Genomic DNA, 16,216 nt, shown 5'->3' on the forward strand with positions numbered 1-16,216 from the left:
AGAAGAAACCAGGTGTTATTCTAGGGCACAGAAGATGCGCATTGATGAAGATACAGCGTTTGCTGCAGCTGATCCAGCAACTGGCCCAAAGACCCTTTGCAAACCTCCTTATCCTAACGGAGAGCCAAATCTAGGACCAAAAGCAAAGCCTGTACTTGCCAACTGTTGGGAGGTTTCAATCAGAAAAAGCCGCGCTGCCGTCTCGTTCCCAGGGCTGTAAACCCAGAGGATCTCCACCGAGAAGGGAGGCGCCCGTGGGCACCCAGGTGTAAGGGCAGGGAGGAATTAATCCGCGCTGGGACATGGGCTGGCCTTAAATGTGACGCTGGGCATCACTGGCAGTGATCTGGGCTGTGGTTTCAAAGTTGAAATCAAAGCTGCAGTTTCCAGACATTAATGGCTTGTTTGTTGTCTAAGATGGTGGAAACCCAGATAAAAGCCGTAGCCCAAATGACCTGTTTGGTTTCCAATAGGGCATTGTTCGTGCAGTTTCTAAATAGCCTGCATTAGAAAGACAGAGCAATTAAAAAGGCAAACTCACCCAAATTCATGGGCTGAGCTCTGGGATGCTGGAAGGATAAAGGTCTAATTCATAGAAACATCTTTGGCTCCTTTATTTAGGATTTCTGTATATTATATATGCAGACGACCAGGAATGTCATTTTTTCCAGACTGCTTTTTGCATAAATTCGGATTGTTTGCTGTTCGTCAGCTAACCCCGCCATGACCCACCCCCCCCGCCCTCCCCTCCATCCCCCCTTGCTCCTCTTAAAACCCGCGGGCCCACGCCGGCTCCCGCAGACTCCTGCGAAGGTTGGGAAGGGGGAAGGCAGGCCGGGACATCTTTTTTTTTGGAGAGCTGTGGAGCTGCGATAAGGACGGGCAGGTTAATGAAGAGCAGGTTGTAGGACGCCGGTGAGGGTCTCCCTTCTCCTGGGTAGGTGTTCCCGCCTCACCCGTCCTCGGAGGATGGATGCTGGGACGTGGCCATGCCCTTGGGGTCAGGCAGGGGAGATGTGAAGCGCTCCTCGACGCAGCCTGGGTCCGGGTGGAAACCTGCTGGGCCCCGGGAGCGCTGATAAATGAGAGGCTGCTGCTTCCCCTCCCACCCACACACTTCCACTTTCACTTCACATGTGGGACCCAGCGCCGCCATCCCCAGCCTGGCCATAAATAACCCCTCCATCGCCAGGCAGTCACGGTGACAGCGCGCATTGAGCCTGCCCGTACAAGCGTTGCTCTTCCTCTTTCTTCCTCCTGGAGCTCTTGGTGTCCCCCCACAGAGGGGAACATCACACCTCTCGGGGGATGTCACCTGTGTCCTGTTATCCTGCCTGAGCTCCCCCGACAATCGACGGAGGATACAAAAGAGAATCTGTCCTGGCTCGGTGGAGCTCAGGAATTAAATATGAAAAGACGCAGCTGTTCCGAAAGGCTAATCTCTGTCACAGACAAACTTTCCTTGACCTGGAACCACGTGGAAAATAAACAGAGAGGTAAAGGACATGTTAATAACTCATTTCCACAAAACCGAGCCTCATGTTTCTGCTACCGTATTTCTTTTCCCCTCCTGCTTGCTCCCATAACAAAAAGTATTTTGTAAGATACGTACATTTTTGCGCTGGTTTAGACGTGCAGTTGGAGCGCCGTGCTGAAATGCCGCCAGCCTACGTTCAGCCACCACGTCACGCAACTTCCCTGCCCTACGCTTCCTCAGACAGAAACACAGGATAATAATATTTTCTTTGCCGAGCACATAACTCACATTCCTGGCTGGGCACCCAGGAGGGCACCAATGTCACCTCGGACCTCCTGAGATTATTGTAAAAACCACCGAACCTATGTCGTCCTCTGTTGTGTGTCTGTCAGCTGAGGGAGAACAAAAAGGTCCGTTTGATTTTGGAAAAAGGCCTCAAGAAAGAGAGTTTCCCGGGTTTATCGGTTAACCATATAACCCAAATGCAATGAAATCTCTTAATTCTTACGTCATTTGAGTTTTTTCTCCTCCTCACCCCCAGCATGGTGGCATTTCTGACACTGGAAAGATGTGAGCCATGAAAGGAGAAGCGCAGCGACTTCAAAGGATGTGCTGTGCTGGGGCTGAGTCGAGTGATGAGTCATGAAACAGCGGTGACGGGAAGCAAACCGCCCCTTTCTCCAGGCCTGGGATCACGCACGGGGACCAGGAGCTGATTTATGGATGCAGCTGAGCTGTTCTGCTCGGCCATGCTGCCAAGGTGTCCTCTCTCGGGGGGCAAACAGACCTCCCGAGGTCTCCAGGACCACCTTGAGCGGTGGAAAACTTGGGGTCTCCCTTTGCAGCCCGTTCTCCAGATGCTGCTTCGGCTCCCAGTGACAGTCCTTAGAATGGCAGGGGTTGGAAAGGACCTCTGGAGATCACCCAGTCCAACTCCCTGCCAGAGCAGGGTCACCCAGAGCAGGTGGCACAGGAACGCCTCCAGGCGGGGTTGGAATGTCTCCAGAGACGGAGACTCCCCCACCTCTCTGGGCAGCCTGTGCCAGGGCTCCGCCACCCTCAGGGTGAAGAAGTTCCTCCTCGTGTTTAGGTGGAACTTCCTACGGTCAAGTTTGTGCCCGTTACCTCTTGTCCTGTCGCTGGGCACCACCAAAAAGAGCCTGGTCCCATCCTCCTGGCACCCACCCTTGAAGTATTTATAAGCATTAATAAGATCCCTCCTCCGTTGTCTTTTTTCCAGGCTGAAAACTGCTCCAGCAGGAGCAGGTTTTTGCCGTTCAACCCTTCCCCAAAAATTTTGGACTTGCCGGGTGGGAGGTCTTCCAAGCCCGGGCCACCAAAGCCCCCGCACCCTGCTCTCCAAGCAAGGCCACCTACACTACAGAAACCTGTACCTAAATAGAGCAGGCAGCAGGAGGGGACCCAGCTTTCCGATGATAATTACAGCTTCCCATTCGTTATCATCGTCGTTTAACCATAATAAGCTGCTTATTATTTTCAGAATGGTTTTTATATGACATTTTCACTGCGGTGCTAATCTTTTTTTTTTTTTTTTTAAAAAGAAGATGCAAAGGGAAGCGGTTAAATGATCTTGATTCATTTGCTGTATTTTTATGATGGCTTGAGAAGCAGTTGACTTTTTAAAAATGTCAACATTTTTATCAAGGTTTTGAATTTCACTGCAGCGAGATGCAGGGAATATTTTAACAGATAAAAGGAAATAAAAATATCTCTCTTTTTTTTTTACCCCCATGCTAATAGTAAGTTAAGTAATAAAGAGCAAGTGATTAAGTGGCTGCTGAATTCGTTTTGAAATCTGGCCAGATGTGTTCGAGGCAGGAATTGTTAGTTGATAGCATTTTTGTAAATCTGATCTTTATTTATATGCTTGCCTGGGAAAAGAGCACTTTGGAAATGTGGCTTTATAGTCCTAGCTTAAATGATTTTGGATGAGGATTTTAATTTACAGATTCGAAGCGGGGATGTGCGATGAAATCCTATCTGGTTGGGGTTTTTTTTTTGGAGTGTATCAGATACAGTCTAATAAAAGATCCCCCTCCCAACCAACAGGCCTAATTTTTCTTGACGGGAGAGAACTGGTAAATGATGACTGATTTTCCAGTTAACGTTTTCAGAAATGATAATTGATTTACCTTTTTCAGGAGTTCCTGAGCATCCTTCCCCTGCGTTGTTGACGGTGTGAGTAGGGCAGCCACCTGCAGAAAGGAGATTAAAATAATAATAGTATTTACGTTGGCTTGCAGAAAAGTGATTATTTTTCGTGCTTACGAGGCAAAATTCACAAATTTGCATCTTAAGGGCTCAGGCTGGCAATATTATGGCTAGAACTTCCCCAGAGATGTTGCTTAACGTCGAAGTTAGAGCTGAGTGGAAATTTCTCACTTCCTCTTCCAGAATGAAAATACGGATGGGACTTGGTGTTATTTTGGGTTTTATCATATATATGTGTGTGCATGTCTTTGTAGTCATGTGTGTGGACTAAAAATGAAAACACAAAGTTGAAGGAAGGAGTTTTTCTGCGCTTTGTATCACACCCCAGCCAGTCTAACATCTTCAGACACCACCATTATTTAAAGCCCGTTTCCGCACGCTTCTCGTGCCCCTTATAGAAGTGAGATAAACCACGTATGAGCGAGTTCATAGCAATTAACTCAATCCATATGAAGGAGATGGGACTGTAGCAGCTTCTAACCTAATACAGCCTCACGTAAGTCACGTGTGGACCAGTTTTAAGCATTCGGGATGCTCCCGTACACCCCGATCTGCTTCTTTTTTAGATGCACTTTTTTAGATGGATCCTGTCTCCATCACATTGTATTGGAGAGGACGGATCGGAGCTCCTGCCTGACCCCAGGATGGAAAAACCCTATAGTCCTGCTTTTGAGGACAGATATTGCTCCTCGGCTTGGAGGGGGCATGCAGCATCCTTGGGCTCCATCCGAGGAGGCAATTAATCGGGTGCTTGCCCCTGGCCCGCTGGGCAGAAGGGATGAGCTCCGGTGGTGCCTCTGGTTTGCTTTCGAGGCCAGCCGGCGACGGAAAGCCTCCGCACCTGGAAACCAGATGTGCGCAGCTCTTGGTGGACCATTCCTGAAGCATCTGGGGCACAGGCTGCCTGTCATTGCCTCGATTTTGGGGAGGGCTGGGAGGGAACGCTGCCGCAGCCTGGGCAAACCTGCCGCAATATTTACAAGCACAGGCAGCTCCTTGATCTGCCTTTATCCCCTTCTCCCCGGGCAAACAGTGGCCGGGAAGGGAACCCTCCAAAATTCCCTTTCTTTGCTCCCTGGCACTGGGGTCAGCACAGAACACCAACGGATTCAGGTGCTCGGGCTCATTTTATCAGATCCTGCTCTGTTTTTCCAGGGTAATATGGAAATAATGATACTTCCAGACCCATAAAGGGATGTGGAAGTTTTATTACAGGCAGCTTCTCACCCTTAGTGTCTTATGATCCTCAAGTGGACCAGGATCTTTCCCTGGGAAGTAATTTGGGGCTGCAGGGGGTGGTGGTGGTGGTGAATCATGATAGGTGACAGTCGGTGACACTCAGAGCGCTCTGGCAGTGATGAGTTTTGCCCAGGTGATCCGCGTTCACTCCCCAGCCCCAGGATACAAACCGTGACCCTCTCCGGTTGTGGCCACCTTCGGTAGGATGCTGCTCTCATCTTCCCATCCACTCTCATCTTCCCATCCATTCCTCTAGCTGCAAAATGGTCATAAGGATTTCTCGGGTTATTGGGAAAGGGGCTGTTTCTGCTGACACCTGCGTCCAGCACCTTCCAGAAGCAGCCTGTGTGCCCCTAAATTTAAGGAGCCTCCCAGCGCACGACCCATGAAACGTCCACGAGACATCTCAGATTCGATAAAAACACTAATATCTGCCCTCAGTTAAACGTTAAGGAATCGTTTTATTTTTTTACGAGTACAAAGAAAATCCGAACCATCTGGAATGGAAAGTACTTCTCGATGCGCAATGGCTTTATGATAGATTCCATGAACTACCCGAAATTTAACCCAACTTTTTGTTGCGAGCTGAAGCGACTGGCTTAGGCGACTGATGTGACAGCAGCAACCCCAAAACCAGGCACCCATGTGCAAGCCTGGGACAACGAGGAAACGACCTCGAGCTGCACCAGAGGAGGTTTAGATTGGATATTGGGGAAAAATTTCTACACTGAGAGTGTTATTAAGCATTGGAACAGGCTGCCCAGGGAAGGGGTTGAGGCACCATCCCTGGAGGGATTTAAAAGTTGGGTAGACGTGGTGCTTAGAGATACAGTTTAGTGATGGTTTTGTCGGAGTTCGGTTGATGGTTGGGCTCGATGATGTGAAAGGTCCCTTCCAACCTGGGCAATTCTATGATCCTATGATTCTATAAGCCGAGCGAGGTGATCTGCGCGCAGCAGCCATGGTCCTGCCTTGCAAGAAACCAGAAGCCTCTCCATTTTGCACACACGCCGTCGATTGGACAGCCATAATACAGAGGCTATTAATATATAGATTACTGTATCGGAAGAACCGTCTGCTGCGGAGCAAAGCATCCAGCCCGGGGAAAGACATCTTGTCCGCAGCTGCCAGCGGGGTTATCCTGCAGCCTCAGGAAGAGTTGCCCAGCTCAAAAATTGATTGCTGGATGCATTCCACTCCTTTGGTGCTCAGACGTGACCGAGCCTTTGTACCAAAGCCCAGGAGGCTGGAAACCTTCCTGAGAAGATGGGAACCCTGTAAATAATTTCCTGCGTTAAAATAGCTACAAGAGCGATCCGTGCCTTACGGCGGCGAGTTCAACAGGTAACGTATATTCGGGCCACCTGTAGCTGGGTGTTTCTAAGTTAAGGCCATGGCTAAAGTGGAGATTCATTCTTAGGAGCTGGAGAAAATCCTCGAAGGACTTATTAATAGCTTCATGCGCATAAATATTGGGGGGTTTTTTGTCACTATGTGCATTTCATCAATCTCCTGGGCTGGGGGGTGAAGAACAGGGGAGTCCTTTATGCCTGTGAACACCGCAGTTTTGCACATTTGATTTCTCTGGGAAGCATTTGGCAGCAGTAGATGCCACAGAAGCCCTGTGCAGGCAGAAATTAACCATGTGATAGCAAATACGGTTTCAGTCTGCACTTTGCAAATGTCCACTGAGCTTGGAGTATCCAAAATACGCGTTTTTGGAGTGGGAAAGGAGGTCCCCAGGAGTTATTTCTCTCCCCAGGACTGGTCAGTGCTTCAGCCCGGATTTCCAGTGACAGTACTTAGATGTACACGCTGCGGTTTTTTTATTGTGAGGATGCTGCAAACTTCCCTGACATCCAGCCACTTCCGCAAATATCCTGGCAAACAGAATATTACGGCGTCAGTGCAACAAGGGCCGAGTCCCATGGCTGCGTCCTCTTTGTTGCTGCGATATTACAGTTTGCTCTAAGGATTTCTAGGGAAAATCCCAGCAGCTGCTCCCAGCCTCCCATTTTGCCCGTAAACAAAATATCCCAGAGCAGCACAAGTGTAAGCCTGGGCGTTTGGGCTTTGCCCCGCTCCTGGGGCTGCTGGCAGGGGCTCAGCCCGAGCGGTTGCTCACCAAGGCGGCGTGATGGGGATCTGTGCTGGAGCCAGAGAGGATTTTCAGCCTGGAGCCCTCTCCTGGAGGAAAAGGCACTTTTGCTGCCTGGAGAGCGAGAGCAGGAAAGGCAGGATGGGCACGTCCCCCTGCATCCAGGATCTGGGGCTTTGGAGGTCCCTGAGCAGGGCAGGGGGAGGCAGAGGGCGGCCCCAGGTCCTGCTCTCCCGGAGCAGAGCAGGTGATTTACACTGAGGTTTTTGGAGTGAGAACCAGTATTTCTGCACCCTCTCTTTTCCTGCCCAGCAAGGAAAATGCTCCCCTGCCCTTCTGGTCCTGGCATCCTTCTCCTCTCCGGAGAGGCTGTGGCATCCTTTAGCGCCTGCGTTAAAAGCAGTCTTTGGGGGTGATGCAGGTTGGGACCATCCACCTTTATCAAAGGAGGGGGCTGAACCGGTGCTGCCCGAGCGTCTCCCCTCCCTGGTGCCATATCTAAGGGGATATTGCTTCAGCCTTTATGCTTTTAAAAGCCAGAAACAGCTACTGTGGGGGGGATTTTTTTGGCATGCCTGGTACCAGAGGTACATGATAAGGGGTTTTAGGGTATGCTACCAGGCTGGATCCTTCCCAGGGTTGAGGGTAAGGCAAGCAGCAGAAAGCCCAGCGATGCCCTGGGATATTCCCGGGAGCAGGAAAGGCAGAGGTGCCCAGGGGAGCTTTTAGGAGGAAACAGCAGTTTCTGCCATTAGGCACCTCCAGGCAGAGCCAGCAGCTGAGCTGAGGTTGGGGGATCAGGGCTGGAAAAAACCTCGCCCTGCCTGTGCTCTCCGTGCCGGTATTTTAGCCGCCGTGCCAGAATAAGCTCCACTTCACAGGGACCCTGGGGGCCCGAGTAACACTTCCAAAGGAGCCCTTGGATCGCTTTACAGGACACAGGAGCAGCCTGGACCCAAAGGCCGTCACCACCGCAGCCCGGCACCCCGCACCGGGGGTGGGGGGGCTGCCCCCCACGACCACCTCCGAGCAACGTTATATTTTTTTCCCCTGTCGGCGTGACATCTGCCAGAGGTGGGTTTTTTTTCCCCGGCCGGAGCGTGAGCGGCGTGGAGCTCGCCTTTCCCACCGCCCTGGATGCGGGACTGACCACTCCCCCTCCCTTTGAATAGGCGGCCCTGCTGCAAACACTATGGTATTTCCATCCTCTCCAGCTCCAGCGCAGAGGATAGCACCAGGTAGTTGGAAAGAGACCGGAGACAAGTGTGGGAAGCCGTGGAGGACATAAGCTTTTCCCCCGGGTCTTTCAGCTAAGTAGTAAGTGGCGGTGGGGAGAGAGTCGCTTGAAACTCTTTGGTGGGTTGTAGGTACCTGTGTTCATTTTCAGGACATCTCGAAGATTTGCTTTGCCGGTGGTTTACTTTTCCTCTCTCCATTTCCAGTTTCACCCAGTAACTGATTCCTGTGCTTGCTAACAGTACTGCAGGATCTTATATAAATGTCTGAGCTGATGCTTCCCTTTAAAAATCCTTTTTTTTTTTTTATATGGACTATATAAAGTTTATATGTATGTTTAGGAGAACATTATTGTTTCCCTCGTCTAGGTAGAAGGCTGCGCCTTGGCATGATTACAGTGGATGAAATTTGCAGTTCCTTTTATGTTTTGAGTTGCATTTTGGTTCGGATGGGGGCTGGTTTGTTTTCGTGGCGAGGCAGGGGGAGAAGCGGAGTGCCCGAGGTTGGATGCTCCCTCGGCTCCCTCCAGCCCTGCGGACAGACAGACAGACAAGGAGCGGACCCCTCAGACCGGGGCTGATTCCTAGCTTTGGAGGGATGCTGGTAAAGGGGTTCGCTGCCGCACCTCCACACGTTTTCAATAGCAATGCCATCCCCCAAAGGGCAGAAAGTGCCACAGGTGCCAGCGTTTGCTTTTGGGAGGAACTGGAGCCTGGAGGGTGACAGCCACATGGATGTGCTGCGGTGCTGCTGCCGTTCCTTGGGAAGGGCACGATCCTGCACCCCTCACCCAGCCAAAAAGAGCCAGTTACAAGTCCCCGAGGGGCACAGCCAAGGCCTTCCCCCTTCCCATTAGTCTCTAAATCATTGCTTTGCATGTGGCCACTGATTTGGTGTTACAGTTACCATCGACTTCCCATCCTGTGCTGTCAACTGACACCTTTGGGGGCTGTGGGCTGGGTCCGGAGCCGTTTCCTGCTTACAGGCTACTCACGCTGCCTCTAATTCGGCTGGTTTTTTAAGCTCACCCCTGCTTGTCATGTAAACAATTTTCTGGCAAGCCAGATTTTTTGGACTACCCAGGCGTTTCCGCCTTGGGCAGCAGGGAACGGCACCGCTCAGCCAGCGGCTGGGATTTGTGTGGCAGCCCGCGGGCGTTTTGTGCACTGGGACGTCCCCCCTCAGCTTTGGGGGACCAGATGCACCTCCAAACCAGAAAACACCCCAGTGCTATTTTCCTCTGACATCTCTGAGGCACAGAGAAATGGAAGGTAACTGAATTTTATAAAGCGCTTTGGATGCTTAATGAAGAGGTGCTTAGTGGGCTTTTCAAAGCACCGGCTGGTCCCAAGCGTCCTGCTGCGGGTCTGCAGCAAAACACAGACTTACGGCTGGGCCACCGATCCCTGACCAAGTCCCCTTTGCCACGGGGCAGACTGGGCTCTCCGAGACAGGGAAGGCGTGCTCCTCGCGGGGGCCAGATCCTTCCCTGGTGCGGGGGATCCCTCACCGAACAGCGGGAAACTCATCTGGTTCTTTCCCCCTTCGCTTTGCCCCAGCTGAGGATCTGGCCCGTGACGTTGCTCTCCAAGTCTATTATTTCGCGGAGGGAAACTCGTGAGTCAAATAACAGATGACCTAATTAACACCCCCCCACCCATTCACATCTTCCTGCAATTGCAAGTAGCTGCTAGAATCCGAGAGAGAGCAGCACGGTTTAACACCAACCGCCTCTCTGGTTTACTAGCCCACCTCAACCCCTCTCCTTGCCATCACCAGCCCACTATAGCTTTGGTGCTGCTGCTGACAGGGGCATTATTTTGGCTTAATTATTAAACAGCAGCTGAGTAACAGATGAATGAGCAGGGTAAAGGAGAAGTCTAAAGCAGAAAGCAGTTTACTCCCAAGCACAGGGAACAAGGGCTCGTGTGGGTGCGTGTGTATATGAGACTGGTCCAAACCTTAACCGTCCCGGCGCTATCTTGTAAGCGCTGTCATCCATCCCAGCTAGAGTTTGTCCAGCCAAACGGGATGCCACCATCATATCTCTGTCAGATCTTTCTCTACTGAGACAAGAAAGGGCACAGCGTTAAAGCAGAAAGTGATGTGCTGACAGGCAGCCCCCCCCCTCCCCGCCCCTGCCGGCCGCATCGTTCCCAGAAGCAGCACGAACAATCTTCTTGCGGCAGCGCTAATCCGGCTGCAATCACCGCCGGGTAGTTAAGATAGTGGCTCAGGGACTCGGATGCTCGGCCTCTCACCCTCACTTTCTCCCTCTGGCCTTAGCCAAGGCGTTTAATCTCTTGGAGTATTTACGGCAGGTGCAGAAGGGCAATTGTTATTGCTCTATTTATCGTAGCATCATTATTTACTGCCCTGCCTGCCTTCCCTTCCGTAAATCAAGTTTTATCCTGGAGAACGCTGCAAAATTTTAAAATCGTAACAAATGTGGGATGCCCTGATATGAGACGGGGCCAGGAGGTGGCCGATCTGTTAAAAAGCAGGATTTGTAAATAGGCAGCAAGAGAAGCGTGCTCATTTCTACCGCTCGTAACCCGGCTTTAGGGATGCTCCTTTTATTTTAAGCTGGTGCCAGGGTTTGATGAATTGAATGAGGTTTTTAACATGCCAACAGATCAACAAACGCTCTTTCCCCTGAGAACCGAATTGGCAGGCGGCCTGGAAAGTGCCAGGATTTCAAGGGTTAAAGCCTTGCGGAAGAATGTCATTTCCACGAGCTATTTTCCCCACCCCCTCAAAGATGATAAATTATTACTTGGTGCAAAAATAAAATGGCTATCACTAAGCAGCTTTGGGTCAGCGAGCTGCCAGCGCGGTAGCCCGGGGAGGATGGTCACGTCGAAGGGGCTGCTTCTCATTTTTCAAGTCTTCATTCCCGTTCTCGAAGCCAGAAATATCGCGACGGGGTTGCTGATGCTGCCCCATCCTCCCGGCTTCCCATCGAACCCCATGGAAAGGGAATCTCGTTGGCTTATTGGGATGGAGAAAAGCGCCCCAATACTGTTCTGCAGCTGTCCCGGTTGCGCCGCCCTGCAGTGACACCTTTACTGGGTTGGCAGCCTGGGGCTGAGGGCTGCGGGCCGGGCAGGAGCCGAAGTTTCCTACAGCTCAGAAAGTGGGGAGCGATCTGTGCCGCCGGATTTTACAACAGGCAGAGGAGACCCGAGCACAGAGCACTAAACTGGGAAACAGTGGTGGGAGCTGCTCGTCTTGACTCTGCCGCTAGTCACCGTGGTCGCACTCCATTTCCCTTTCCCCATCCTTAAAACATTATAATACTAAACCGCTGTGTGAGATTATTGTTAAGGGTCTTCATATATCCAATAGACAAATTTTGCTTTGTCTTCATACATGTTTTTAACTCCTTCCTAACTTCTGCCTGTGTTAATCATGAGGACAAACAGCTTTTCCCTTTTTAAAGTAAGCTTGGTAATTGGTTTAAAAAAAAAAACAACAAAAAACCAGCCACCAAACTCCTGTAAAAGAGGAGGGATGGATGTTGAAATGAAATTAAAATTTTAATTTAGTTTAGAAATGACCCGGGAGTCTAATAGCTTTGGCTGGTACTTGATCAAGTCCCAAAATAAATGCTGTTTCTCCCACACATGTTTTCACAATAAGACAGGAATAATAAGAGCAAACAATAAGACTGAAGTCAAGCTGTTAAGTCATTAAGGATTTTACCAAATGGCTCTGATTCCCCTCTATTTATTAACAGCTCTCAGCAGGCTGTGGATCTTGATTATCTTGGTATAAATCTGCAGTGATTTCCTTAATATCGGGCAAGTTACCTGCCACGAAGGGCTCTATCATTGAATTTAGTTCAGCCGCAAGCTCCGGAGCGGTCATTAAAGCTTTCTAATGGCGTCCAAGGGGAGGAGAGGAACTATTTAGGCTCTTATTAGAGGAAGCTAGAGAGAAGAAAAATATCGCTCCAACATCAGGGAAACTTGCTGACAGTGAGAGATGTATTGGGCTGTGAAGTAGTTTCCTATGGGAAGTGGTGGAAGTTCTGTTAAAATTAGCCTGGACAAAGCGCACCAGGGCTCCCTTTCGGCTGTCACCTCGCCTCCCGTTGCCGGCCTTGCGTACCTGTTTTTCCAGAGCACAATTATTTTGCGCACGGAATGGCCTCAACCTGCCTTTTCCTCGCGGGGCTTGTCTTCCAGGTCCCTTTGGCAGCCCGAAGCCTGTGTCTCTCTGTCGTTGAACCGTGGCTAAACCCGCGCCGGGTCGGGGGACGGATTTAACTTGTGCTTGTCTTGATGGGGGCGCAAATGGTGGCGGAGGTTGTATTTCTGACCCCACTTTTTAACAGCAGGTTGCAGGGGAAGAGAAACCGAAAAGCAAACCGTTCTTGCTATAAATCTGTTGGAGCTGCTGTCTAGACATAAAAATTCCCCCTTTCCAGTCCAGGGCTCGAGAAGGGGTTGCAGGTGTTTCTTTACTCTGGCAATCTTATTGATATTCTTTATTGCATGAAGCCTTGTCCTGAGTGTCAGGACGGGTTTAGTGCTTCTCCTGGTGACCCAAGCACATGCTGCTTCGAGCAGCAACGTGTGGTACTTTGCTGGAAGGTTCAGCTGGCAACGGCATCCTGAGAGAGATGCAAACGGCATTCAGCGAGGCATGAAAGCCGTTCTCGAGAAGCGCTGCCACTTCGGCGTCTTGATCAAAGGAAAATAAAAAACCAAACCAACCCCCAGCTGCCTACTGCACCGGAAAAAGAGCCGCTCATGGGGACTGCTGTTGTAACTGCTGTCTTGGCGCTGTCACTCCTTAGTCTCGGACACGTGTGTGTCGTTGAAATAGGTGAATCCATTGAAATAGGATTTCTCTGCCTCCCTTTTGCACTGCCTGCTTTGCTTTAGTAGAGTTTGGCAGCATCAGTCTGTACTCTAGAGCAAGAAAGAGATCAGTTCATGCTTACACGAGACGATTTGTGCTTAATTTAAGGATAAGACCAGGGGACAGGAGTGCAACATTCTGGGACTGAGCACCTCGCCCTTCGTTAGCCGAGTTGCAGCAATGAGCTCCACGCACCTTCTTTGTTTCACCCAGCTGCGGGCTGACCCAGCTGCAACGAGACTGAAGCAACCGTGTTTTAACGCCTAGTTAGAGCGGGGCTGGTAGGGCGTGCACAGATGCTGAGATGAGTTAAGGCTTCTCAGCCACAGCAACTTGCAATATGTGTGTTTTTGGGTTGCGCTGGCTGTGTCTAGAAGACAGACGCACAGAATCACAGAGTGGTTTGGGTTGAAAGGGAAAGAGGCACCACGTCGGTAGTTTTCAGTTTTGCGAAATAAGAAGAAAAGGTTAAAAAAAAAATTAAAAAAAAAAATACTGGTGTTAAAGCAAAAGTTGGTAATAAGAAGCAGGAAATGTTGATAATAATTTAATACGCGTACACATGCAGGTGTTTCACATTTGGCCATTAGTCACAGAGCGCGGTGGGAGATGCTCTCCGGAGCCCCTGGTTGCTGAGGCGGTGAGTGTGGCACAGCTGGAGCAGGCTCTGCCCGCTGCCGGGATGTTTGCTGGCCGCTGGCTAGCCCCTGGAGCAGGGAAGGGGTGGAGGAGAGGCTGGGAGCGGGGTCCGGTGCCTCCGGGAGCCATTCATGGGCGCAGAGCAGAAGCAGAGGCTGAAGGTAACGGGGTTGCACTGGCTGTGTCCAGAAGACAGAATCATCACAGAATCAGAGTGGTTTGGGTTGGAAGGGACCTTTAAGGGCCATTGAGTCCAACCCCCTCCAATGAGCATGGACATCTTCAACTAGATCAGGTTGCTCAGAGCCCCATCCAACCCGACCTGGAATGTCTCCAGGGATGGGGGGCATCCACCACCTCTCTGGGCAACCTGGGCCAGTGTTTTTGTAGAATTGTAGAATCATAGAACGGTTGGGGTTGGAAGGGACCTTAAAGACCATCTCATCCCACCCCCTGCCCTGGGCAGGGACACCTCCCACCAGCCCAGGTTGCTCCAAGCCCCGTCCAACCTGGCCTTGAACCCCTCCAGGGATGGGGCAGCCACAGCTTCTCTGGGCAACCTGGGCCAGGGGCTCACCATCCTCATAGTGAAAGATTTCTTCCTCAGATCTCATCTAAATCTCCCCTCCTCCAGTTTAAAACCCTTCCCCCTCGTCCCATGGCTCCCCTCCCTGCTCCAGAGTCCCTCCCCAGCTTTCCTGGAGCCCCTTTAGGGACTGGAAAGCTGCTATAACTTTTTCCTGGCTCCAGGCTGAACAAGATGACTGGGACAAGTGTTTGCATCTGCAGCAGTTACAGTAAGTAGCAGAGGAGGCAGAAATCCAAAGGGAGGTATTTCAGCGGAGCTGTGGTGTCCTCAGAGAGGTTAAAGCAGTGGCAGCTCTTCCGTCTCGCTGGCTGTGCCGTGTATCACGATGAAAATAGCCATTCCCCTTGGCTCCTAGTCACATCCTGCCAGAGTGAGCCCTTCCCAGCCCAGGCTTTACTCTTCCCTCCCAGCACCCCTAAGTCATATTCCCCAAAACACAGAAAGTGCCTTGGCCCCACGTTTCCCACTGTGCGTTTAAAGGAGAGGGGGAGAAACAGCCACATATTTGAAAATGGAGCCGGGTCGCAGCTCCTTCGCCTCAGCTACACAAATGGGCTAATCGATGATTAAAAATCGCATCTGATGAGCAGCACTGGTAGAAGGACTTGCTCGGAGGAGTACACCCCATGCTAGGAACGACACGTGAAACCGTGACGCGCTCCCGTGGGCTGAGATGAATGCTTGCCGCACTGCTAATTACTCAGGAATTAGTCTCAGCAATCCAAGGGGGAGCTTCCGCAAGGGGAACATAAGCCGATGTGGGAAAACAGAAGGTGTCTCTTGAAAACAGCAAAGTTCTTTGTCAAGCAGACTGGTTTTGACAAAACTTTTACAGGAAAGGTGTTGATCTCAACAAACTGGCTTTTTTTTTTTTTCTCTCTCTCTCAAAAGAAAAAAAAAATTGGCAACAATTTCCCCCTGATTCTCCAGCAAAGGAAATATGATCTCATCTTCCCTCAGAGTAGCTCCATCAGCTTCCAGGTGATAATTCATTCACCATTGTCAGGCTCTCGTCAGTTTACACTAATGGAGCTGTGTGTTTGCATTGTTGATAGACCACATCGAATCACAATAGCTGCTATTAATACAAAGATTTTTCCTCTTCGCTTCTCCAGCTTAAACCCATTAAGGTGATAGACTGGTCCTAGCTTTATATGGCTGTGACAAAGCACGGATTTAGCCGATGCTATCAATTTTCACGCCTCCTGCAGCAGGGCATCTAATGTCCATCTCCATTTCTGCAGGCACCTCTGAGATGATGAGTTACTATATGGACACAACCATCGGCAACGCAGCCCCTTATCCTTTGGCTCGCCCTGGAGTGATGGTAAGAAAGAAATTTGGGTTATTTTTCTGTCCCGAGCATTTTTCTCTTGGGCTGCTGTGACTTTGCCAGCCCGTTCACTGACAGGGCTCGGTGTCGACCGCTAAATCGTTCCAAGGTTTCACGTCCAAATGCTGAGTGTTTACCCGGCGCTTATCTGAACCTCTGGAGCTTGCGAACCTCAACTGGAAACGGGATCGCTGCGTCGGATTTCCTGCGCTTGTGTTGGGAGGAGGATTGTTAGGGCAACCATTGTCCCCGTGCCTCCGCTCCCCGTGCTGACTGACCTTCACCTGCCGGGGACGAACGCAGCGGGATCAGCACAAAGCAGATCAGGCTTTGGAAAAGTTTTTGGGCAATTTTGGTGCTCCCTCTCCCAGGCCAGCTCCCCGCTGTCTGTGCAGCTGATGGGTGGTTATGGATAATATACATTAGAGCGTGATCCTGGGCATGCCCATGCCAACCGCCGGCAGCTACGGGACCGGCTTGACCGTGCTTCCACCCTTATTTAGA

The 16,216-nt window shown here is 50.8% G+C and overlaps 1 protein-coding gene across 1 annotated transcript in view; it reads left to right on the top strand.

The window, feature by feature from the left end:
* The first annotated feature begins 8,231 nt into the window (after positions 1–8,231).
* ETS1 (ETS proto-oncogene 1, transcription factor) overlaps positions 8,232–16,216 on the top strand; it is a 79,652-nt gene continuing 71,667 nt past the window's right edge. Inside the window, exons 1-2 of the mRNA XM_054222983.1 lie at positions 8,232–8,363; positions 15,624–15,706. Of these exons, the coding sequence (XP_054078958.1) occupies positions 15,635–15,706 (72 nt within the window). The 5' untranslated portion in view covers positions 8,232–8,363; positions 15,624–15,634. The remainder of the gene's footprint in view (positions 8,364–15,623; positions 15,707–16,216) is intronic.

Source organism: Rissa tridactyla, chromosome 17, assembly GCF_028500815.1.
Source record: "Rissa tridactyla isolate bRisTri1 chromosome 17, bRisTri1.patW.cur.20221130, whole genome shotgun sequence".
Lineage (NCBI taxonomy): Eukaryota > Metazoa > Chordata > Aves > Charadriiformes > Laridae > Rissa > Rissa tridactyla.